The sequence below is a fragment of the Lepidochelys kempii genome, chromosome 2 (assembly GCF_965140265.1).
Source record: "Lepidochelys kempii isolate rLepKem1 chromosome 2, rLepKem1.hap2, whole genome shotgun sequence".
Classification (NCBI taxonomy): domain Eukaryota; kingdom Metazoa; phylum Chordata; order Testudines; family Cheloniidae; genus Lepidochelys; species Lepidochelys kempii.
In genome coordinates, this window is record NC_133257.1 from 237,928,727 (window position 1) to 237,955,367 (window position 26,641).

The 26,641-nt window shown below is 40.8% G+C and overlaps 1 protein-coding gene across 8 annotated transcripts in view; it reads right to left on the bottom strand.

Annotated features, from left to right (window-relative positions):
• Positions 1-26,641, bottom strand: part of MPP7 (MAGUK p55 scaffold protein 7) — a 337,800-nt gene that overhangs the window by 86,041 nt on the left and 225,118 nt on the right. For all 8 annotated transcript variants that reach the window (XR_012157600.1, XM_073334350.1, XM_073334349.1 and 5 more), the window contains 2 exons: positions 13,013-13,144; positions 2,960-3,041 (listed from right to left, as the gene is read on the bottom strand). Coding sequence is in view for 7 of the 8 variants with exons in the window: in XM_073334350.1 (XP_073190451.1) it covers positions 2,960-3,041; positions 13,013-13,144 (214 nt within the window). In the remaining variant the exon portion in view is untranslated. The remainder of the gene's footprint in view (positions 1-2,959; positions 3,042-13,012; positions 13,145-26,641) is intronic.

A 26,641-nucleotide genomic window follows, 5' to 3' on the forward strand; every position in this document is an offset into this window, starting at 1 on the left:
TCCCCTTGCTTCAGGAGCAGTAAATCCAACAGCTGAAGGTGTTGGAGTTTGTGATACCAGTGACATTTACCACCTACAGGTGAGGCAGTTAAATATTTTTCCATGCTATCGAAGTGCAATGGAAAACTCCCATTTACAGAATTAAATACAAGACGCTTATATACACAATATAGCAAATATCACAATACAATAGCAAATATCAATGCATTTAGATTAGGTTTCAAAATCAATTCTATGTCCATTAAATTCTTCTGAGCCTTGAAGAGGCATACTATGCCTCTTCATTACTGGAAAATACTTCTCTCTCTGCACTGAAGTTACTTCATTTCCTTCAAATATTTAACATGAAGTGAACAATATATAATTTATATATAATTTTACTGCATAATAAATATCTTCTTTTGTCAGGATTAGTTTATGCAGGATGTTATATGTAAAATTATGAATAACTAATTAAATAACCAAATTAAAACACCATGTATAGAATCATAGAATATCAGGGTTGGAAGGGACCCCAGAAGGTCATCTAGTCCAACCCCCTGCTCAAAGCAGGACCAATTCCCAGTTAAATCATCCCAGCCAGGGCTTTGTCAAGCCTGACCTTAAAAACCTCTAAGGAAGGAGATTCTACCACCTCCCTAGGTAACTCATTCCAGTGTTTCACCACCCTCTTAGTGAAAAAGTTTTTCCTAATATCCAATCTAAACCTCCCCCACTGCAACTTGAGACCATTACTCCTCGTTCTGTCATCTGCTACCATTGAGAACAGTCTAGAGCCATCCTCTTTGGAACCCCCTTTCAGGTAGTTGAAAGCAGCTATCAAATCCCCCCTCATTCTTCTCTTCTGCAGGCTAAACAATCCCAGCTCCCTCAGCCTCTCCTCATAAGTCATGTGTTCCAGTCCCCTAATCATTTTTGTTGCCCTTCGCTGGACTCTCTCCAATTTATCCACATCCTTCTTGAAGTGTGGGGCCCAAAACTGGACACAGTACTCCAGATGAGGCCTCACCAATGTCGAATAGAGGGGAACGATCACGTCCCTCGATCTGCTCGCTATGCCCCTACTTATACATCCCAAAATGCCATTGGCCTTCTTGGCAACAAGGGCACACTGCTGACTCATATCCAGCTTCTCGTCCACTGTCACCCCTAGGTCCTTTTCCGCAGAACTGCTGCCTAGCCATTCGGTCCCTAGTCTGTAGCTGTGCATTGGGTTCTTCCGTCCTAAGTGCAGGACCCTGCACTTATCCTTATTGAACCTCATCAGATTCCTTTTGGCCCAATCTTCCAATTGGTCTAGGTCCTTCTGTATCCTATCCCTCCCCTCCAGCGTATCTACCACTCCTCCCAGTTTAGTATCATCCGCAAATTTGCTGAGAGTGCAATCCACACCATCCTCCAGATCATTTATGAAGATATTGAATAAAACCGGCCCCAGGACCAACCCTTGGGGCACTCCACTTGATACCGGCTGCCAACTAGACATGGAGCCATTGATCACTACCCGTTGAGCCCGAGAATCTAGCCAGCTTTCTACCCACCTTATAGTGCATTCATCCAGCCCATACTTCCTTAACTTGCTGACAAGAATACTATGGGAGACCGTGTCAAAAGCTTTGCTAAAGTCAAGAAACAATACATCCACTGCTTTCCCTTCATCCACAGAACCAGTAATCTCATCATAAAAGGCGATTAGATTAGTCAGGCATGACCTTCCCTTGGTGAATCCATGCTGGCTGTTCCTGATCACTTTCCTCTCATGCAAGTGCTTCAGGATTGATTCTTTGAGGACCTGCTCCATGATTTTTCCAGGGACTGAGGTGACGCTGACTGGCCTGTAGTTCCCAGGATCTTCCTATCATTAAACCCATCCACTTCTGCTCTTCTTTGAAGACATCTTTGAATGTCTTCTTTGAAGACATCACCTAATATAGTGGTGCGCAAACTTCTCCAGTTGTACCCCCCCTTACTATTAACAGAATGTATCTGTACCCCATTCCATTGTTGCACAGCCAAGGCTTCCTGAGCAGCAGAGCTTGGGCTGAAGGCAGAGCTGAGGGTGGCACTGTAGACAGAGGTGGAGCTGGTCTGGGGGCAGAGAGGGAATGAGGGCACAGCTGGTCTGGGGGCAGAGAAGGGGGTGGAGTGGAGATGGAGTGGGCCTGGAGATGGAGCAGGACTAGGGGTGAACAGGTTTGGGGCAGAGCTGGTCTGGGGGTGGAGCGGGGCTGGAAACATGCTCCCTATGAGGGCTGGCCCAAGCAGCAGGGCTGGGGGAGGAGCAAGGCTGGGGAAGAAGTGAGGCTGGAAGTGTGGCATTCCTTCCTTGCCCCCATGGGGGCAAGCCCAGGCCCCACTGCGCACCTCTCCAAACATGCTCCCACAGGGAGGGCATGCCCCACAATTTGGGGACCACTGATCTAAGATAAAGTTACTTTCTGCATTAAGTGTCTATACAACAGGTGGGCATACTGGTTTGTAGAAAATAAGAATTGAACCCAACCGTTGTAAAGAACGCAGACCATTTTAAAATTTTTGCACACTTCACTTCCTATTTTCAGTATGAAGATAATACAGAGAGCGCAACTACTATTGCGCTATTTATGATCCATCCAGAAACAGAAAGTATGAGAAATCTACAAAGAAAAACTGTTCTAACAAATCCTTGAATTCTTATCTGAACTAAACCAATCTTTGCAAGTATCAGCATTTCTAAGCACAAATCTGCCAAGTAACAAACAATAATTGATAAAACTTATTGTGCTTTTTCATTTAATAACTCAAAAACACTAAATCATTTCCACATTTCATTCAACAGGAAATACCATCACCAGCTCTGAAATACCACCCTAGAAGATGGCCCAACTCCCAGTTATCTTTGCAGTACGGACGGACGGACACACACCCTTTTCTTAGTTTAATAATTTGAATGGTTAGTGCCAAAAAAGACCTCTCTTACCACTTCTGTCTGCAGCTCCTCCTCGCATTATTCTAGCCACTACAATCGCACCAGTATGTTCATCCCTTTTAATAGTAGCCCCCTTTGGGGAAGAAAAAAAAAAAAAAAGAAAAGAAAGATTTTGGTAAGTCTTAGCATGATTTAAATGCACTGGACTAGAAAACATTTAAAATGTAAAACTGCAAGCTGTAATGATGTATACTGTAGTCCAAAAATAGAAATGGCACCTGTTCATAAAAATGTTATGACATGAAATATAAGAAATTAATGAATATTACATACATATTTTTGTTGTTTGTATCAGGTTGATAGATATCTGTCTCTTGTTCTATCTTATACAATCGGTCACTTGTTCAATTCTTTTCAGGAGGCTAGCAATAACCCATCCATTTTGTACAGGTGTGATATTTGTACTCAGGACATGCCTACACTGCAGTAAAACACCTGTTGCTGGCCTATGTCAGCTGACTTGGGCTCGTGGGGCTTCGACTGCGGGGCTATAAAATTGCAGTGTAGACATTCAGACTTAGGCTGGAGCCTGGGCTCTGGGACCCTGTGATGGGAGCAGGTCCCAGAGCTCAGTGTTCAGCCTAAACCCAAATATCTATGCTGAAATTTGATAGCCCCACGGCCCAAGCCATCTGACACAGGCCAGCTGCAGGTGTTTTACGGCAATGTAGACATATCCTTATTATGCATCTGAGGGAAACATGAAAACAATATAATTTTGGACTTTAATATTTCCCCTAAGTGTACAGGGCTATACTATTTGTATAGTCAGCCTCTAGACTTACACTTGTGTACTGCTAAAAATTGAAAAACAATATATATATAGTAAAGTTCTTGCATAGAAAGAGGCCATGTTGCCAAACACACAAAATGTTTTTTGCGCATCTTTAGCTAACATTTATGCCTTTAAAACAAAACACACACACACAAGCGGCTACTTTGTTTTTTCACAAAGGAGTCTTTAAGAATCATCCAAGAAACAAAGATTCTTAAAGAATCTTTTGTGAAAAAACAAAGTGGATCATTGCAAAGAAAATTCTTTAGAAAATTTCAGGTGTATGAGAGGTGTCTCAATTTATTTAGTTCTTGTACCTATTTCTTAACTGTGAAAACAGTTATGACATATACAGAAAATGTCTCACGTCTCATTCAAAACTGAATTTTGAATGAAAAACCCATGTTTAAAGAAAATAAGAAATGTTGACATTAAAGAATTATGTTTTCCATAACTCCCCTCCCCTTTCTAATAGATTAAGGACAGCACAGAACAACATATATTGATGTATAACATTGAAATATAAAATGAAGAATTGTTAATGGTAAGATGAAAAGCTTCCAATAGCTATATTTTTAATTATTTGTAATTATGCATAGTGAATGGTACTGATGAGGTAACACTTAGGCCAAGATTTCGGTGGCATAAACGTGGTTTTGCCAATTCTTCTTTTACATAAAATTGCTGATGTGTTTAAAACATTACTGCTGACAGAATAAAGGTAACATGTTGCGCTGGAAGATGTAAGTACAAGATACACAAACATTTAATAATAAATACCACCCGCCTTTTTTTCTGGGAAGACCCAGGGCAGGATGACACATAACAACATGACCCAGAAACTGCAAAACCAGCTGGAAAAATACAGAAGTTGAGCAATTGAAGCTTGTGCATGTGCAATGTGTGGGTTACCTAAAATCCAAAGGGCTTATGTGCTAAAAGCCAAATGGATAAAGACTAAGTAATCTGCAATGTAGAAACCCGTTAAAGACCAAAGTGAACATGGCCCCAAACTGAAGAAACACCAGACCAGAAACTGAAGAATGAGACTGAAGGACCAGACCAAGGGATCAGAGAAGGCAACAATTATCATGGAAGGTGGAAGAACTTCCCGGTGCCCCAGAATGCAGTAACTTGGGCCTGACCAATTCTGTCTGGTCTGTTATTTGCCTGGCATACACGTATATCCAAACACTATAGGTGACAATAATTCTGTCTGAAATTGTATAAATAAAAGCCAAACTTGATTACACCTAAATTGGGTGGATTTGTGACTCCGTGTCCCAATTTTTAACACTTGTTGACCCTATTCTGTGGATACGACTTCAGGCAGCATGGCTAACTGAACTGGCAGTTTTTACAAGTGTTAAACATTTTTTGGAAGAGGTTATTTGAACACTAACAAACACTGGAAAGAAAAACTGTTGGCAGACATTTTCAACTTTTCACAGTATTAACTGTCTAATGTTGACTTGGTCAATGCACCCTTCCATTATTTGCAATATTGCTGCTGATCAATCAATGTTATAACTGTCCAGGAATCTAACGGTCACTCTTCCAGAAAACATTCTACCTTTTTCATTAGTGAATCCGCATTTATTTATTTTCACTTCTCACTCAAAATCTCAGATTCTGAAATGTGCATCAGTATCAACTGCTTAGTGTGATCTTATCAAAGAAGAGTTACAGTTGAGGTCAGAGTAAGTTGTTTATGATAGATAGATAGATAGAGATTTTTCTTTTCTTTCTGCCTTTCTTAGTTTGTCATCAAGAAAATAAAGCAGAGTAACACGTGCATCACTGTTTCAAATGTGAAGTACTTCAGGAGCACAAAGGTGGGAAAATGTACACATAAGTAATAGGTGTCAAATGATTTGTACGTGTTTAACATTTTTAATGGTTGTGAGTAAAACTTACCTCTAAAAACTCAAATCTAAAATAAACACAATATTTCAAATGCCAAGTGGGAGATTGATTTGTATTTGTTTATTACACACAGGCTATATTTGCTGTGAAAAAGAAAATTCCCTAGAAAACTAATCACCACCACATGTTCAGAGTCTCTTTGGTAGAAATTCTGACAGTAGCCACCACTCTGTAGTAAAATTCTGGATCTGTGTATTGCACACAATATTACATTTTATATTTATTTGTATGAAATCCTATCTCTAAGCAGTGCATTCTTTCTGTAATTTGCTAAAAATCTGCTTTTATATTTTTATAATATAATTATATTGCTATGACATTTACTTGAGTTCTTTATTACGATTTAATTTCAGATGAAAATATGACTGGGAGTTAGAAAAATTACGAGGATTTTACTGCAATTATTCTAGCCAAAGTTTTAAGTGAGTATTTTTTATACAGGAAGCAAATACTACTCATTTTATCAGTTTATATAGCCCTGTAGTTGAAGCCCCATGAGCCACTCAGAATCCCATCCACTGTGTCAGCTGACTTGAGCTCGTGCTTGTGGAAAAATCACATCCACTGCTACATTAATACATCTACTCTATCTCAATCCTAAACTCTGGCACCACAGTAACAGATGTTAGTCTGAAGCTTACTTACAATAATTGGACACTAACCAGGTGTCACAGGGCAGTCCCATGTGGCGTGCCGTCCTGTGGCAGGCTGCTGCATGACAGGCATGCCTGCCTCAGTTTCCCCTCTCAGGTTACCCAATAACTTTCAGGCAAGAAAGTCTCAATACTATCCTTCCTTGGGACCAAATTATTAAAAAACCTTGTGCAAATGATCCAGAACATAAGTCTCCAAACATGCAGCCCATTTTTCACTGCAGTGCAAGCAGTAATTAAAACTTAAGCTATCTCGTCTCTGGATGCCCCACATATGACACAATGGTGACTTTGACCACAGCCAGACCCTCTGACAGTCCTCCTCTGTCCTTGTACCAGGACAGCCACCCCAGCCCTTGCAAATGGAGTGCAACCTTACTTTACCTGAGCAGGAATCCTCCCACGGCCTCTGTTGGGGAGCTTCCTTCACTCCCCCTGGCCCTCTTACAGTTTCTTTGGAGTATAGCTCTTCGGCTTGGAAGATGTCAGAGGGTAAGCTCCTCTACTGCTCCCCTGCCTTCAGCCCTCTCCGTCCCTTGATTTGGACTCTCCGGCTTAGAGCCTGCAGGCAACCCCTCTGCGTCTCCTTCTGCCTTCAGCCCTCTCCAGTCCTCTGGCCGTGGCCATCTGGCTTGGAGACACTAGCCAACAAATGCCTTTCACTGCTCTTCTTGCCTTCAGCCGTCTCCCAAGAAATACCTTCTGCTTCCTTCTGGGACCTTCCTCCACTCCTCCAAGTCTCTGGCAGCTCTCATCTGCCCCTGGCTGAACCAGTCTGCTCTGACTTACTGGGTCTTCCTCCCACACCCAGGTGCCCTGATCCTTTGTAGGCCAGATGCTGCCCTGTCCTTTTAATCTGCCAAACTGACAGCACCTGTTTTGTCACAGGGAAGCTGAACCTACTTCATTCAGAGGCCAGCCACTCTGCGACATCAAGGTTTAAGTAATAAACATTCTTCCTGAACAATCCACCATAAAATTAAATCAATGGTGAAGTGCTTTTCTCAATAGATTCATAGACTCCAAGGTCAGAAGGGATCATTGGGATCATCTAGTCTGACCACCTGCATAAAAGAAGCCAAAAACTCTCCCAAAGTAATTCCTTTTGAACTGGATCATATCTTTAAAAAAAAAATATCCAATCTTGATTTAAAAATTGCCAATGATGGAGAATCCACCATGAACCAAAATAAATTGTTCCAATGGTTCATTACTTTCATTGTTAAAAATATATACCTCATGTCCAGTCTCAATTTGTCTAACTTCAACTTTTAGCCGTTGGATCTTGTTATACCTTTCTCTGCTAGACTGAAGAGCCCATTATTAAATATTTGTTCCCCACATAGATACTTATAGACTGTTATCAAGCCACTCCTTACCCTTCTCTTTGTTAAGCTAAATAGATTGAGCCCCTTGAATCTATCACTAAAAAAGGTTTTCTACCCTTTAATCATTCTTGTGGCTCTTTGAACCCTCTCCAATTTATCAGCTTTCTTCTTGAATTGTGGAACCAATTTAACCAACACAGCCTTCTTTCTCAATTGTGAGATTATGCTTATTTATATATCTAGTAAAGTGTTCTTAAGTCAAATAAAAATACAAGACTTCTCCGATACAACTATCCACACAGCACACAGGCTGCCACCCCTCATGCAAAAAGATAAAAAAGGAGGAGGTTTTACACTCTTACTCTAAAAAGAAAAGGAGTACTTGTGGCACCTTAGAGACTAACAAATTTACTTGAGCATAAGCTTTCGTGAGCTACAGCTCACTTCATTGGATGCATTCAGTGGAAAACTGAATGCATCCGATTAAGTGAGCTGTAGCTCACGAAAGCTTATGCTCAAATAAATTTGTTAGTCTATACGGTGCCACAAGTACTCCTTTTCTTTTTGCGAATACAGACTAACATGGCTGCTACTCTGAAACTCTTACTCTAGAAGTCGAAAAGCTGAGTTCCATTAAACCAGGATGGAATCTGAAAGTCATAACCCAAGGCCTTCTTCTGAGAATGCCTAGCTATTTTTCCTATGATGTTTAAATCTAAGGATTGTTAAAATCACTACAACTAGCATGTGGGGAAAGAGGTGATCAGGTAGCCAGGAACCTTAGCTTAAAGACCAAGGACAACACTTAGAATTGACCCTGGAAGCAATGGAAAGCCTGTTTGCTGAAGAAGAATGGGCGTAATATGTTCTGTGCAACTAATACCACCAACACCTTGTCTTTGCTATGAAAAAAATGGTGTGTTTCTAACTCAAGTAAGCTAACTTGAAGTAAAACCCCAGCGAAGACAAGAAACGCCCAACCACCCCATTAGGTATAAAACTTGATCAGAACTGCAGGGTGATGTACAACTCCAGAGGAGGAAGGTGTATGCCTTGGAATGTAGAGGTGGGCTGTATTTTCTCCAGAGACTCTTCAACTTCCATTGACCAGCCCCTTGCTCTCCCCACCCCCATTAATTTAAGCCTATGCCCAGGCTTTTTGGAGCCTCTTGCTCTTGTTAGCTGCTCCACCCTTCCTCCCTGTAGTTTTAGTATAATTGCTGTTTTAGAATGTTGCGGGTCTAACCAACTGCCTGTTTTGGGGTCAGGAAGGAATTTTTCCGATTGGAGCCAAGTACTTGGAAGCTTGGTGGTTTTTTGTTTGTTTGTTTGGGGGGGCGGGAGGTAGGGGAGATTTGGCCTTCCTCACAGCATCATGCAGCACAGCTGGGTTAAATAAGAGAAATTACTGTTTGGCATTTGTAGTAATGTTTAGTTCATCACAACTTGCGGTCAGCATCCATTAAGGACAAAAGCCAAAGGGCCAGCTCCCAAAGGTAAAAGAGACCTGGGATTTCACTGTACTTATTGAAGAAGGGACAAATATTTTGAATCATAGCAGATTAGGATCGGAAGAGACCTCAGGAGGTTATCTAGTCTAATCCCCTGCTCAAAGCAGGAACAACCCCAACTAAATAATCCCAGTCAGGGCTTTGTCAAACTGGGCCTTAAAACCTCTAAGCATGGAGATTCCACCACCTCCCTAGGTAACCCATTCCAGTACTTCACTTAGTGAAATAGTTTTTCCTAATATCCAACCTAGACCTCCCCCACTGCAACTTGAGATCATTGCTCCTTGTTCTATCATCTGCCACCACTGAGAACATCTTAGCTCCATCCTCTTTGGAACCCCCCTTCAGGTAGTTAAGGGTGCTATCAAATCCCCCCTCACTCTTCTCTTCTGCAGACTAAATAAGCCCAGTTCCCTCAGCCTCTCCTCATAAGTCACGTGCCCCAGCCCCCTAATCACTTTCCTTGCCTTCCGCCGGCCTCTCTCCAATTTGTTCACATCCTTTCTGTAGTGTGGGGCCCAAATCTTGACGCAATACTCCAGATGTGGCCTCACCAGTGCTGAATAGAGGGGAACAATCACTTCTCTCGATCTGCTGACAATGCTTCTGCTAATGTAGCCCAATATGCCTTTAGCCTTCTTGGCAACAAGGGCACACTGTTGACTCATATCCAGCTTCTTGTCCACTGTAATCGCCAGGTCCTTTTCTGCAGAACTGCCCCTTAACCAGTCGGCCCCTAGCCCATAGCAGTACATGGGATTCTTCCATCCTAAGTGCAAGACTCTGCACTTGTCTTTGTTGAACCTCATCAGATTTATTTTGGCCCAATCCTCTAATTTGTCTAGGTCACTCTGGACCTTTGTAGGTCATTGTCCCCTTATGGTACCCTCTACTTCCTTTGTGGGTGGAGAATGAGATTATTCAGAAAAGTGAACTGAGTCCTGGGGGCAGGCTGAAAAGAGCATACCCTGAGATATGGGTTATATGGTGGAAGCCCTCTAACCTGGCACTGGACCCACTTAAATGGCTGATAGGAGAGAGATAGGGTAGGCAGGGGGAATAGTGTCCCACCTCAGCGTTAATATATTTGCAGCCTTCTGTTTAAATCTATCCCTGTGTATGTCTTCATTTCCCTATATGTTATGATCGATACGAATATATCTTTTATTCGTAAGGAAGACAAGGCCCAAGTGAGCATGCAGCCACTATAGAGCACTAGTTGAGTCTTGTGACTGGCCTTCAAGGCTAGCCCATGTACTACACATTATAAAAAGGCAAAGTGGTTTGAAAAACAAGGGTTTCTCCTACTTGTCTCCAAACCTTGCCCATTATAGTTTTTAAAAATATCCTCAAATATCAATTAATTTGTTTTTAAACGTATGAGTACTTCTGATTTTGCTGAAATACTAAAAAAGAAGCTTCTCTCATGTTACTGCAAGACCTGCCTAATCCAGGTGGTGTGTATAATCTGGCAAGAGCATATATTCTTATGAATTGTTGAGCCCCAGTATTTTCAGTGGCACATGCAATGCAGCATCTCATACTGTGCTTTAAAAAGCAAAGACAATTAAGGTTGGATCTTGGGAGTCTGGAAAATGTTTTTAGTGTTGCTAGCCAAAGGAGAGAGTTAGCCAAAACGGGACATATATAGGTGTAATAGCATAGTTCAATTTAAAATATTTTTTAAAAGGGAAATAAGGAGTTTGGAAACCATATAGAGATCAGAGATTGAGAATGTGGTTAAAGGTACAGCAAATGCAAATGGACTGAAACATTAATGCAACTTCTCCAGGAGCCAGACCCTTTTTTGTTTACTTTTATGTCACTTGGTTTCATAGAGATGAGCAGTACTACTCCATCCATTCATCTGCTGGATACTGCTGGTTCCAGAATATTAACAAAATAAGCCCTTATTTTTCAAGGATTAACAACAAATCAAAACAAGTTTGGCCTGTAATATAGGTTAAGAGTAAAGAAGGTCAGAGACTTCAGATTTATTTTGCATGCTTTGCCTGTTAAATAAAGGTGTATAGCAATCCGGCAATGTATGAAAATGAATACTCCGATTAACCACATTTTTAATGTGGCCCATATTTTTTAATGTAACCTTTGCTTTAGATAAGAGTATATTAATGCCTATTTGTCCCTTTTAAATGTTAAATTTCCACACAGCTTCAAAAAACTAGTTTCTTTCACTGGTCATGCTTGTTACTACCTGTTAATCCTATCTAGCACAAGTCAATCACCTTTTCGTTGCTGTGTGTTTGTTTACACAAATCCAACATTAACAATCCTAAATTCTAAGACAGTAAGGAACACTGGCACTTTGCAATGTCTGGTCAGTGTATTCCCTTTCTCCATAATGATAGGCATGCATAAAAATTGCTCCTGAAAAATACACTGTACTTGATAAACATTTCACACACGTTTCCAGGCATCTCCCTTCCAGCATTACTTTTTCAAAGTTGATACTTTTTATAAAAACAGCAACTTACATGAATAAGCATAACATAAAATCACAATTTTTCAGACCATATTTATTACTGATCACTAAAACCTGCTACATGTTAAATCTGGCCCCAAAGCAATTTGAAAGTGTTTTAAAAGGTTAAACTTTATGAAAATGGTACAAATGTTGAGATTTTATATTTTTAAGCTTGTGTGACACAAAGCTATTGATATAGACTCAGACAGGTCAATGATGTTTTCAATTAATACTAAAAACAAGTTATTTAATTTGAATTTTATATGGCATACTTAATTTTTCACACCTCTCAGAATTAGAAGTAGATACAATTTCTCTTCTTGACTATTCCTGACACTAAGTCCTAATGTAAGTTTCTTCTCTAACAGAAGGAATTCATGTGATAAAAAAATGAAAAGCTTTGTAAATAGGCATGTGATTTAAATAGTTGGAAAAAAGATTTAGAATGTTAATACCAAGTAAAATGTTTCCATATGGTCAAACTTTTAACTGTACCTATGGGCCCCCAGAGTCAGTCAATACTAAAATTGGTTTCTTGTTGACTGACGCCAGAGATCTGTCAAGACTGAGGGCATTACTGAGATATCAGCTGAGACAAGCTACCACTGTATATCTAACACAGACATCACTCTCTCTCCACCATCCTGGGTACAGAATTGCAGCTCTTTAAAAGTAACTTTTACAGATATTTCTTCAAGATTTCTTTCCATTAAACAAACCTTTAGCATAACCCAAAACAAAGAATTTGCAAGTTAGCGGGGGGAGGAGGGTAATTAGCTATATATTACATAACATGACTGTCTACAGCAAATCAGTACAACAATTTAATATTCCTGTAATACATACTTGGTTTAATTTCATTCTTCCAGATATTCCCATGAAGCTATCAATTTTCTGGTGTTTTAATCCAAACTACAACAACACACAACTTACATTTGCCCAGACTTCAATTCAAGGTATTTACAAATGTGTGTCTCATGCTCCTTTTCAATATACCAAAAGGTCACATTCTCAATATTAATGCTAACAAGAACAATTTGTGACAAACATCTACATTTCACTGGGGATTCCCTATCATCTTTGCTCTTCAGAACAAGCTCATAGTTTAGGTTCAAGATTAAAAATGAATATTTCATTAATTTCAGTGGCCTGCAGGTGGTGTTAAAACAACCGTGAAGTAAGAATATCAACAAGAAGCTCACCCATTTGAATTACGTCAGTAAAGTGAAGGTGGAATTCACAAGTGCATTACTCAGCATTCTAGAAAAACTTGAAATGATTATTTACTCATATTTCCAGGTAATGCTAGCCATCTTAATCATTTTCATAACTATTAAAGAAAGCAACAAAAGGAAAGATAACTTACCAGTGGTTCCCTGTTTTTGACAAGTCTGATTATTTTTACTGAGTCTTCCTCCTCATCAATATCATCAGGGATGGGAGGCAATACTGGATCATAGTTCTTCTGAGCAACAGTATCATGTACAGAAAGCATAGCCTGAAAATGTCAATGGTCAACATAAATATTAGTCTGAAAAGCCTATAAAATAAAAAAGGAAACAATTCATAATCTGAGTGCTGCAGTGTCATAACAATTTCTGTATAGTGCCTGCTATTTGTTTATGCCATTTTAATAGTTTGTTAAACAATAATAAACCAACCCAATAAAATAACTATTGTTAAGATCCACAATGCACATAGCTACAAATTGTGGGTGAAGAAAGGGTGTTTTAAACATAAGTTAGGATGCTGAGCACTTAGTACTATTATTCCAAAATTACAAAAGTTGTAGTCTGGAGAAAAAAAGTGTTGAAGGAAAATTATTGTTTCTTCTGATATAAATTCAGGTGTATCACTGTCACATGGAAGTTCTTAAACACAAAAGGGCAGGGGTGGCCAACCTGTGGCTCAGAAGTTAATATGCGGCTCCTTGTATAGGCACCGACTCCAGGGCTGGAGTTACAGGCGCCAATTTTCCAGTGTGCCAGGAGATGCTCACTGCTCAAACCCCGGCTCTGCCACAGGCTCTGCCAGCACTCCACCCCTTCCCATTCCCTCTTCTGAGCCTGCTGTGCCCTCGCTCCTCCCCCCTCCCTCCCAGAGGCTCCTGCACACCACAAAACAGCTGATCAGAAGGTGTGGGGAGGGAGGGGGAGGCACTGATTGGCGGGGCTGCCAGAGGGTGGGAGGCGCTGAGAGTGGGGTTCGGGGGGGGGGAGTGGAAGACCTTATGGGGGGCTGCTGACGTATTACAATGGCCCTTTGGCAATGTACATTGGTAAATTCTGGCTCCTTCTCAGGCTCAGGTTGGCCACCCCTGCAATAGGTAACGCCATAGTCAGACAAGCAAGATAACTAACTTCTGCCCTTTCTTCTGGAGTGTCAAATGGTGTGGTGATAACTGCTACAGAACTATCCTTCTAACAGGGAGTCAGATGTTAGCAGTTTCTTTGCTCCTGGTTCTTCCGCTCCTTTCATTCCAGTTCCAACAGCATAAATCACTTTCTCACAAAATTCCTCATTGAAATTGGAAAACATACATGAATAAACCAAACCCTTAAGATGTATCAGTACATGTCACTTAATTTTCCAGTTAAACCTATACATTATAGCTGGAACAACAGCAACAACTATGGCTGTCTAATTTTTTATTATTATTATTTTACTATAAGTCTCTATTTTCAGTTGCTTATACATTTCTGAGTGTTTCATATTTTGGCCTAACATTTTTGTGGCCAAATATAACTTTTTTTTTTGCAAAGTTTCAGCCAAAAAAAGTGAACTGTTTTTAAGAACGAGTAGCCTGAAAATAATACATATTCCCAACCATTTTAAAAAATCCTACAATTTTAAAAATTAAACCACACTAGTGCTGAAATTATTAGGATTATAAAGTTGAAATTTTGCACTGAGTCCTAATTGAGGAGAATGGCATTTTATGGGCACATAAGAATGGCCATACTGGGTCAGACTGATGGTCCATCGAGCCCAGTATCCTGTCCTCTGACAGGATGCTTCAGAGGAAATTAATACAACAGGGCAATTATCGAGCAATTTATCCCCTGTCATCCAGCCCCAGCATCTGGAAGTCAGAGGTTTAAGGACATCCAGATTATGGGATGTATCCCTAACTATCTTGCCTATTAACCATGTCTGGACCTATCCTCCAAGACCGTGTCTAATTTTTTTTTAAACCCAGTTATACTTTTGGCCTTTACAACATCCCCCAGCAACAAGTTTCATAGGTTGATTGTATGTTGTGTGATGTACTTCCTTATTTAGTTTCAAACCTGCCACCTCCTGATTTCATTGGGTGACCGCTGGTTTGTGTGTCATGTGAACGGATTCCTTATTCACCTTCTCCACACTATTCATGATTATATAGATTTCTATCATATTACTCTTACTCATCTCTTTTCCAAGCTGAACAGTCCCAGTCTTTTTACTCCCTCCTCACATCGAAGTTGTTCCATACCCTTAATCATTTTTCTTGCCCTTTTCTACACCTTTTCTAATTTTAATATTTTAGATAGGGCAACAAAGACTGCACGCAGCATACAAAGGGTGAACTACAATAGATTTATATAGTGGCATTATGATATTTACTGTCTTATTATCTCTCTCTTTCCTAATGGTTCTTAACAGTGTTAGCTTTTTTGACTGCTGCTGCACACTGTGGATAGTTACCTGAAAACATCTGCTCAATGACTCTAATATTGAATTCAGCCAATATGTGACAATCTGAAGACAAAGTGAAGGGAACTTAAATTTAGGAAAGGGTTAATTAGGAATTCCATAACTTGTAAAACGATAAAAGAAAACTACTGAATTTGTCTGATACCAATTCTCTGGTAATTTAATGGGACATGGGTAATGTTAGACAAAGTATGTAATTACCTCCTTCTTGTTTATAATCTACACAGACTTCAAGCTGTGTTTTGTCAGTGATTACATGGATTCCATTTTTTTTAAACAAATCATAGATATATAGCTTCATATCAAGGCCAGACAGAACCACTGTAATCATCTTAAACTAACTTCCTGTATAACATAGGCCACAAACTCTCCCAAAATAATTCCTTTTGAACTAGAGAAGATCTTATAAAAAAAAATCCAATCTTAATTCAAAAATTGCCAGTGATGGAGAATCCACCACAACCCTTGGTAAATTGTTCCAACAGTTAATCTCATTGTTAAAAATGTATGCCTCATTTCCGGTCTGAATTTGTCTAGCTTCAATTTCCAGCCATGAGATCTTGTTATACCTTTCTCTGCTAGACTAAATTTGTTCCCCATGTAGCTACTTATAAACTGTGCTTAAGTAACCCAATAATCTTCTCTTTTTAATCCAAATAGATCTAGCTCCTTGAATCTATCACGAAAGGGAATGTTTTCTATTCCTTTAATAATTTTTGTGGCTCTTCTCTGAACTCTCTCCAATTTATCAGCATCCATCTTGAATTGTGGATACCAGAACTAGAGACAGTATTCCAGCACAGATCGCACCAGTAACAAATACAAAGGTAAAGTAACTGCTCCATTCCTACATGAAATTAACGTTTATGCATCCAAAAGCATGAGCTCTTTTGGCCACAGTGTCAAACTGAGAGCTTGTCTTCAACTGATTACCTACTACATCCCCCAAATCTTTTCCAAAGTTACTGCTTACCAGGATAGAGCCCCCCATCCTGTAAGTATACCCTACTTTCTTTGTTCCTAGATGAATATTATGATAGACCCAGGGAAGTTGGGTACAGCACAGCAGTCGAAGGCAGATATACTAGCCACTGGATAAGCAGTTTTCTGTTCTCTGACTGACCAGAGCAGGGGCTGCTCCATGCTAGAATGGACACATGACTCCAATTAGCCTGCAAAGAGTCAGTTGAAGCCATTAGGCTAATGAGAACACCTGACTCCAATTAACCTGCAAAGAGTCAGGTGAGGCTGTTAAGCTAATGTGTAAACCTGACTCTAATTAAGGCCCCTCTGATACTATAAAAGGGCTCACTCCAGTCAGGCTGAAGAGAGCCAGGGGAGAGAAGTGTGGCTGAAGGGCTGGGTAATGAGTGGTAATCCTCAAGCCACTGGAAAGAGAGCCCTAAGGTAAGGGTGAAGAAAGCGTTGAGAGAGAGAAGCGGGAGAGCTGTGGGGAAGTGGCCCAGGGAAATGTAGCAACTCTGGAAGTGAAAGGTCGGCTGTCAACAACTGCTGCCATTAGGGTCCCTGAGCTAGAACCCGGAATAGAGGGCGGGCCCAGGTTCCCCCTCAAACCGCCACTACCTCCTGGGAGGGGAAGACAGGCCCCTGTCAGGACAGGAGGCTAAACTGTTCTGGAATAAGCCCACAGGGACAACAGAGACTGTGGGAGTTCTCTCACTGACCTCCTTGCTGGCTTATGATGAAATGGGCTCAATAGGCTGTGACCCTTGCCTCTAGAGGGAGAAGGGCTATGTAGAGGGTCACAGTGAACCTCTGAGGCTAGCATAATCCACCAGGAAGCGTGGGACCCACTGAGACAAGGTAGGAGCTCTGCCACAATCTAGAAGGAAAAATCTTTGGCCATTAGAGGTAAGGACAATAAGGATTTTCCTAAGAGTTCTTAAAAAAACAGGCTCAGGAGCTTGCTGGACCATTAATGTTGATTTTCAGTAAATCTTGGAATACCAGTAAAGTTCCAGAAAACTGAAAGAAAGCTAATTTTGTGTCAATATTTTAAAAGGGTAAATGAAATGACCCAGGTACTTATAGGCCTGTCAGTCTGACATCAATTGCAGGCAAGATAATGGAACAGCTGATATGGGACTTGATTGATAAAGAACTCTTACTAGTGAAATGGAGTGTTATATGACATCATCATCTGCTCCCCCCCCAAATACAGAACAGAAATATTAATTGAACACATTTGCCTTTTCTACATTATTATTGACAATTTTACCATTTCTATCTAGTAATGAACCAATACAGCAACAGGATTTTTGTTGTTCTTGTTCCTAATATACTTAAAGTCCTTCTTACTGCCCTTAATTCAGTTGGCCATAAATTTCTCTTTGTGTCCCTTTGCTTCCTTTATTAATTTGCCACAATTCCTAGATTCTGATTTAGAGTCATTATTATCAAAGTCATGCTCACTTGTACCTAAGCTACCACTAATGTTTAGTTGTGTCATCAGTTCCTCGATCAAGATGACGAGGTCCAATATAGAATTCCCCCATGTTGGATGCAAATTTTTGTTAGGAAATTGTTCTCTCTACTATTTAGGAATTCCATGGATGTTTTAGTACTAACAGCGTAAGATGTTCCGTCATGTCACTCAAATTTAAGTCCCCTGTTATTACACATTTTGTTTTCCTACACATTATAGATGGGTGCTTAAGGAGCCACTCATCCTGTTACATTGTGTGATTTGGTGGCCTGTAACAGAAACCACTTAATAACCCATCTTGTGCTTTATCTGTTAAGACATTGAGCATCCAAGATAATTTTCTTCTAAGCTATCAGTGACTCAGAAACAATTAATGCTGGATTTATCAAAAGTGCCATTCTCCATCTCCTTTTGCCCAGTTGATCCATCCTAAATAAGTTTCAGAGTAGCAGCCATGTTAGTCTGTATCCGCAAAAAGAAAAGGAGTACTTGTGGCACCTTAGAGACAAACAAATTTATTTGAGCATAAGCCTAAATAAGTTATAACCATTGATTTAAATCTCCAATCACGTGAATCATCCCACCAGGTTTCAGTAACAAATATATCAAATTTATGCTCACGAATTTCAATTCCTCATTTGTTACCCATGCTAACACTGGTGTGCAGTCAATTAAATAATTTCTCCTCTTTATGTCCCTTGATTAATTTTATTTTCAGCTTCTTAATTTTGTACTAAATGAGTCGTCATCATAGTCATGTTCCTATTACGCCTCTGGCGGTTAACGGAGTGACAAAGCTCCTCCACTCCTGTCTGTTTCTGGCAAGTCTTTCAATTGTTCCCCAGCTTTGCCCCAGGTTTTTCAGCTCGGCTTCCACAGCTCTTCGCCATATTGTTTTTGGATGGCCCCATTTTCACTTGCCTTCAGGTGTCCATCTTATTGCTACTCTGGTGATGAAATCAGTTTCCATCCAAAGCACATGACCGATCCATCTCCAACACCTCCTGGCAATGATGGTGTTCAGATCCTTTTGGCTACACTGTGTCAATAGATCTTGGTTTGAGATTGTTCTCGGCCAAAAGATACACAGGATTTTTCTGAGGCAGGTTGTATGGAATGAAGACAGTTTTGACATGTCAGACTTTCTCATTCCCCAGCATTCTGCACTATAACAATGTTGAAAGTACACAGCTCTGATAAATCTTAAGTTTGGTTTTGGTGTTGTATTTTGATGATTTCCAGACTGTATTTAAGCTCCTGACAATGTTCCTGACTTTATTGATTTTGTTCTGGATGTCCTGTCTTGTTCCACCACCCTGGCTAATGGTGCTGCCCAAGTATGTGAATGTTTCTACATTGGTGAGAACATAATCCTCTATCCGTACTGGTGAGGCGATATTAAAGGTCATGATATCTGTCTTATTGCGGTTGATTTTCAGTCCAATTTGCTGGTTGAATGTGTTGAGTCAAGTTGTTTTTTCTTGTCTATGGTGTCGGGTATGTGATAGGAGAGTGACATCATCTGCGAAGTCCAAGTCTTCAAGGGATGAGAAGTATGTCTATTTAATGCCTCTTGGCATGTCTTCTCTTGTACGCTGCATTACCCAGTCGAAGGCAAAGTTGAAGAGGATTGCAGATATGACACACCCCTGACATACTCCTGTTCTGACTTCAAAACTGAGCTCACTCTGAACAACACTCCATGTAAAGTTGAAATAGAAGCTTTTCATGATGCTGATTATAGGAAAAGGAATTCCATATGCCCGCTGAATGTGCCATAGGCTGATCCTGTGAATGCTATCAAAAGTGCTAAATGAGTGCTCTGAGACAATCACTTGGACATTCTTCTTCTGCACTCCTGTGTTCCCTGAAGATGTGTATTACCTGTGAGATGTCCTGTGACACAGTGTCATTAGTGCCAATATGAACTATCACCAGTGGATCCTTGCCCATCAACTTCAGAAGCCTATCCAATCTTAGTGTGACATCTTGTGTCTTGACTCTGGGAAGACAACACACCGTCCTGCTGTCCACACCGTCCTGCTGTCCTCTAAAGAATGGTATTTCAATTCTTCTTTGTACAAAATCCCCAACAAAGCTCCTCTGTCTGCCTTGGATTGTTTGAGATGTCTTTGTAGGCAAGGTTGATTTTCTTACAGGTCAAGCAGCCATCCACAGGTGTTCCCCGTACAACTCACTGTTCCATTCAAGATCCTGATGGATCTTGAGAGATATCTTCCACTATTTCCATTTTGAGGACCTATTATTGATTGGAAACTTCTACTGCTGTTGAATTCTTCCTGGTCCTCTTCTTTCTGGTGGCCAGAGCTTGCCTATTCTCATCTACCTCCAGAAGTGTAGAATGACACCTCATCCCCTTGCCTCTGGTAGTTATTAGTTGCCAAGCCTTGTGTCTGATTTGCTCTCTCTGGTTCCTTGGTGGATAGCAGCTCTATTTTTCCGTCAGTCTAGGGTATTGATGTTTCCCAACCAGGTTGTCCAGGAACTCTTCAACTTCTCCAATTCTACATAGTGTCTCCAGTTGCCCTGCTAATCTAAGAATATTTTCTTCCAGTACTGCCACCAACTTGCACTCTGTACACAGGAAGTCCCTTCAGGCTGGAAAGAGAACATGGAACATCTGTTGCAGATCACAACCACTGTTCCATTGCTGGCCTTGTGGAACTGAACATAGAGCTATATCTGGTAGGAAGGACTCTCACACTCCCTCTCTTTCAACTCCCTACAAAACTAACATCCCTGCATAGACCCCATGCTGACAAAGCAACCAAGGAGTTAATGCTGTAATCACCAGCCAGCACTGACTAGCATTTTCACAGCAGCTGGAAGAATAAAAGAGCTGAAAAGAAGAGGGGTGAGATGGCTGCCAGAGGAGCAAGCACGCTGGAGAAGGAAAGTCCTACCAGCAAGCTGGTGAGAAACCACCCAAAGACAACACCTGAGAGAAGGGATGACCGGCTCTACATTCTGAAGAAGCCTACAGAGCCAACAGAAGTAGGAAAGTGCTCAAGGCACATCAGGAGTCGTTGTTGAGGCTTGATTCTGCCTGTCTGATTTTAGGGCCCTGGGCCAGAATACATTGGGGTGGGTGGACCTGAGACCCCTACTGATTCCCTCAGAAACCTAAGAACCAAAGGGGTTTCTAGATTCCCTAAGGACCAGCTAACCCCACCAAGTATACAGAGAAACCGGCACACCCCAGTGGGACAAAGACTAACACCCTTTATAGCCCAGAATGGACTCACACAGGGTCTCAGGCAAGAGGAGCTAACTGACTGCCCCACCAGATCGAGCAGACTCTGTGTAGTGCTCAATCTCACCAGAGGGGGCACTGTCGCATTAGCATACCATCTCAAACTACCCTTTCAGCTGCTTCTGTTCATGGTTCTCAAGTTTGCCTACCAAGTGACTTTTTATGCCAAGTCTCCCTGTTTAACTCAGTCCATCCCTCACCAGCAGGGAGCAATTAAACATTCAGAGCAAACAGTGAGAATGATCAAAAATCAAAGGATCAGAGCCACACAGCTCTTACCAAGACACCAACAAGCAGACCTGTTTCAGCTGCATACTGAGGAGTCAACAGCCCACCTACAGGACCCAGGTATGCAGAACTCACACACAGACCAAATGCACCATTCACCAAGTCCTGCTGCCTCAAAGTGGAGAGTCCACACCACATTCTCAGCTCCTGTTAGCTATCTCTGATTATGGCTTGATACTTTGGGATTTTTTCAGGTGGATGTGATAGTAAACAGCTGTTGTGCTAGTTCCTCAACAATATGAGCACAGCGGAAGACTATATCTGCTGCAAAGAGTTATAACTTAGTGGTTTTGATTAAGATTCATTAATTTTATAAAACACAATGACAAAAGACAAATAGAAAAATCATGTTACACTGAATATGCAATACATGAAAAACAAATCTGATGTGGTATGATAGAAGCTTCTTTAACAACTTCTCTGAGAAGCAGCATAACATACTTGTGCCTTCTTGCTCTTGATTAATGTGTTCATCTTGAGTGTTAGATAAATACCAAGCATTTGACAGAAAGAAATGTTATCACTGTAGACGTAACCGTATTTTAAAGAACTTTAGTAAGATTGCAATGTCCAATGTTTTTATATAGAACATAGGTTTCAGTAGCTCTGAGTGAAAAACATCTTTTATCATCAAAAATGTCATTGGCAAGGACAATTTCTGATATCCAGAAGTGCAGTTTAAAGTTATTTTGTCTTTACTTCAGTTATTCAACAACCTACAAATCCACTAATTTCTCAAAGAAGAGAGGAAAGAAAGATAAATGTAAACCTAGAAAAAACACTATCAACTACTAGTACGCAAGGTCTTTAAAAAAAAAAAAGAGGGGGGGGAAGCACTATGTAGAATATCTCCTCCAGAGAACTTTTTCATAGTTTAAAATATATATGAGAAAAGTAACATATAAAGAATACAGAAACATTTCTGCAACAACTTTTCTGTTTGTTCTTCTATTTAATTTAAAAATATACTCATCACAAGAAAGCATTATAAAAACGGATGTACTGAACATGACATAAAAGTTTGGGACTTCTTTAAAAGCACACTAATGTAAGTGCCAAAAGGTCATATCAATTAAGGGAAACCAATATGAACAAAATCCCTAGGAAAGATCTACCTCATGCAAACTGACCACATTGAGTTTTACTTTTTACAACATTTTAAAAAGAACTGAAAGATAATAGTATACTCTGATGTTCTTATCCATCATAGGAAGCTGTGAAAATTCTGAGAACTTTTTACACAACTCTTCAGAGTCATGCACAGAGTCTAAAATCAAGATCATGTACGCCTAGGCACCTCTGGCAAAAAGATTTTGTTGTAGCTAAGTTTTATGCTTATGATTCACTCATGTAAACATGGTCCATATTTAGAACTCAAAAGAAGGTATGATTCAAATTCCTACACTAACTAAATATAAATATTGTTCAGCTAAATTCTTAGACATGATCGAGCTGGAAATGAGTACTTTAAAAAATTCTCTGGTAACTAGTGCAGTGCTTTTTATATTAAAGCTGACAATGATCATTTTACAATTCAGAATTTATGACTGGCACTTGGAATAAGAAAACCTAAAAAACTCATTGCTGCCTTATGAATTCAGTGCCTTCTAATATCAGTTTTTATCTTTTTCCCCTTAATCAAAAATATTCCTCAATTTAAAATTCAAATTTAACTTTACACTGAGGAAATGTTTAGCAGTGTAGTTCACTACACTAGAGCATTCTGGAAAATATTAAGAGCTAAATATAAGAACAAACAAAAGCCTCAACAAAAACAAAAATAGCCATCTAATTTGCAATATTACAATAATTAAAATTAGACATAATTAAAGCCTGGATGACAATTTTGGCTGCCTCTACATAACTCTACAGAGTTTTTACCATGTTAATCTTTCACTGGTGCCAAGATATCCAGCAGGAGAGATCAGGGAGATAAGACAAAATACAGGGTTGGATGGAAGGAAACTCCTTAAGTTTGGACAGACTTGTGACATATTTGCATAAAGTTAAAACTGAGTCGATGAGGTCATCCAGAGAGGGGCTCTAAAGGGAAAAAGAAAATGAAAAAACCGAAGACTTATGAGACTGGCAATGAGATGAACCTACCAAGAGAGCCACTGAAGGAGCAATCAAAGGGAGAGAAGGAGAATCAGGAGAGGACAGAGTCTCACAAACCAAAAACTGAAGAGAGGTTGAGGAAAATGATGATGGAGTACAGGCCCAGAGATCTGGTCAGGAAAGGTCATTAGAAAACTTGAGAACAGTTTTGGTGGAGTAAAGAGAAAGGAAGTCAAATAAGCAGGGATTCAGGATGGAGCTGGAGAAGAATTCAAAAAAGAGTACATAACACAACTGAGTTAAGAGGTGAAGTAAAAAGGGAGATGGAGGTATAGGTAAAGAGGGAAAGATTTGGAAGTCAGAACTCAGAGGATGATGGTCAGGACAGAACAGATTACAACTACATGGTGAGGGAGATGAGAAAAGAGCCAGAAAGAAACATAGGAAGAAGGTTTAGATTAAAGCAGTATAGGGCCTTAGGCCAACAATGACATAGGCCCACCCCCTTCTTGGCGTGGAAGTGTCAAGGAGTCCCCATCTCCTCCCAGAGTGTGGTAGCAGTCTGGGGCTCCATTTTCTAGAGAGGCAGAGATGGGTGCAGGGGGTCCCCCGGTACTTAGGTGTACCTTCTTTGGCAGGTGAGCCATGAATGCTGTGCTCTATTCCTCTTGATATACAGTCCTCTCATGTGGTAGTATTGACATGGCTCCCCACTACTGCTGGATGTAGAATCACTTCCTTAAGGTGAATGGACAAGTTCACATTTCTCAGAGCTATTGTTTCACCCTGTCTGCAGACTCAGACAGACATCAATGCCTCTATTATACTTGGGTCACATTTTCAAGTATACCTTTCTAAACTTAAGGGCTACAAACGTACTGTAACCAACCCCTCGGCAGGGTGTCACAGTGAGAGTTGTGGTATGCCAGCTTCTAGTAGCATAATAGGTTATACCACATCCTGAGAAGCAAATGCTATAGGCTCTTCAATCTCTAACCCTAAGCGGATTCCTTAGATCACTGATGCTTCAAATAACAGAGAAGATTTCTTTACTAGGTCTCCCAGAAATAAGCTGCAAACACGGTAGGCAGACTTGTTTTAGTTACAACACAGAAGAGATGATAAACTCAACAGTTCCTACTGTACTCTCTACAGGCAGTCCTGTACAAGGGCATAAACGTTGGGCTCCTCAGGCCCAGTGCAAAGGATACTCACTCCAGACCACCCGCTCCTGGTGGCAATCATACACTGGCCTGAAGATCACCCAACCAGAGTTCAGTCCTTTTGAACATCACCTGTACTCTCATTCAAGCCCATCTTTACAATCCCCCCATTTGTAAGCCACTCCTGGTTATCTGCTGCAGTTGCTGCTGCCCCCTTCTAGCAACAGTGCATACTGGCCCTGCGCTCAAGCCCTTCCAGTCATAGCTCTATGCTTCCAGATCTCAAGCTACCAGATATCCAGCCTACCCTCTACATCCAGCTCCAAAGCTCCTGCTCACTCACAGTCTCTGGCTCCCTCGTGAGCCAGACTCCCTCTAATATCTGGTTGTACTTCTCTTTCCTATGCTGGAGGTATTGTGGAACCCGCCGACAGATAGATGTAGCATTGGGAGTTTACACAATATGTACCCAGCAGGTACATTACACCATTTTAACAATGAAAGCAGAGAATTCCACTGTAATCACATGATGCAAGGAACTGGTGTCCTAGATGCAGGCCAATAATGCATGTGCCTTAACTCAGCTATGGCAGGAAGCAACAAGATCTGAAGAGAAGCCCAATTTCCCCCCACCCACTATTTTTCCTCCACCCCATTGTTGGGGACACTGGGCATGGCCACTAGGTAACTTGAGGGGATGGAAGACCACGAGTGTTGATGAAGCCCCCTCGCACTAGGCCCAAGTATCCTTGGGCCCCCCCCCCCGCCTGGAGGCACTCGCAGCAGTTATGCACACTAGGCCCCAAGTGTCCTTGGCCCCCCCGCCCAGCGGCACGCACAGCAGTTATGCTGAGGATCTGCAACAATATGTTGCAGAGTCAGATTGCCTGAAACTAAACAAGGCCAAACAGGGCAGATATGGAAGAACAATGCTGAATAAAGCAGCTTTATGTATGGTTTAACAGACGGTACAGAGAACAAGGGAACTAGCTGGTAACTGGATTGGCTGGCTATATGGCTACTTAGGGCAGCTTGCTATTGGATAAGTATGCTGAAGAAAGGATGTATAAAAGCCTGTGTAACTTCCTGCTCTGTGTGCAGGATTTGAGATTCTAATCTCCCTGTACCTTCTTTGAAGCTTCAAATAAACTTTTCTGCTTCTCCACCCCGTTGTGATTATTGGGTGACACATACTGGGCAGCGAACCCCCTGCTGTTGCTCGCCTCTGGCACTGGGTGCTGGCAACACCATTCTTTTGTGAATGTAATTACATTTGGATGAGATGGGAGACAAAAAGAGCAGCTGTATAAGCCGTATCAAAGGGAGGAATCCAGATTTCTGAGAGTGCCAGGAAAAGGAGGTAGGAAAAGAAAAAGCAGTGGATGACAGTAATCTTCTTTGAGATGTTGAAAGTATTCTAGAGAGAGAAGATGATGGAATGGAAAGGCAGGGATGGACATATGGTCTGAAAGGGAGGAAGTGGAGATGGTGACAAGGAAAGGTGCAGGAAATGAGACAGATGAAGTTGGCACAAATACTACTGAAAGTGAGGAGGAAGTGAACATCAGATGTGTATTTGACAGCATATGGGAATGAGAAAAGGTGGAGAGAGAGAAGTGGAGGTGGTGAGATGAGCAGCAGCAAGAGGAGGGTAAAAAGGGACAGGAAGAAAAAGATTGCAGAAGAAGAGGAAGAAAGACTTAGAGAAAGGAGACTGACACAGGAGAAATTATGAGACCCCCAAGAGGGAGTAATAGCAGAATATCATTAAGTCCAAGCAACAAATAAACAGGCAAATCAGCAAACACTGACTAGAATAATCAAGCATAGTAGCTGAAGCAATCAATTAGGCTGAAGAGCCAAGACCAACACAGCAAAACAGCAGAAACAAACAATGAAATCAAGAAAAAAGATGAATCACTACTATGCTACTCAATTGTATAAAAATATTTAAAATCCATACTGTACATGTGGTTCTGTATTCTTAATATCTATAGTATATTAATGTTCTTGGCATAGTAACATGTCATTTAGGTCAATATTAAGTATATATTACTTTTTCCTCTTAAC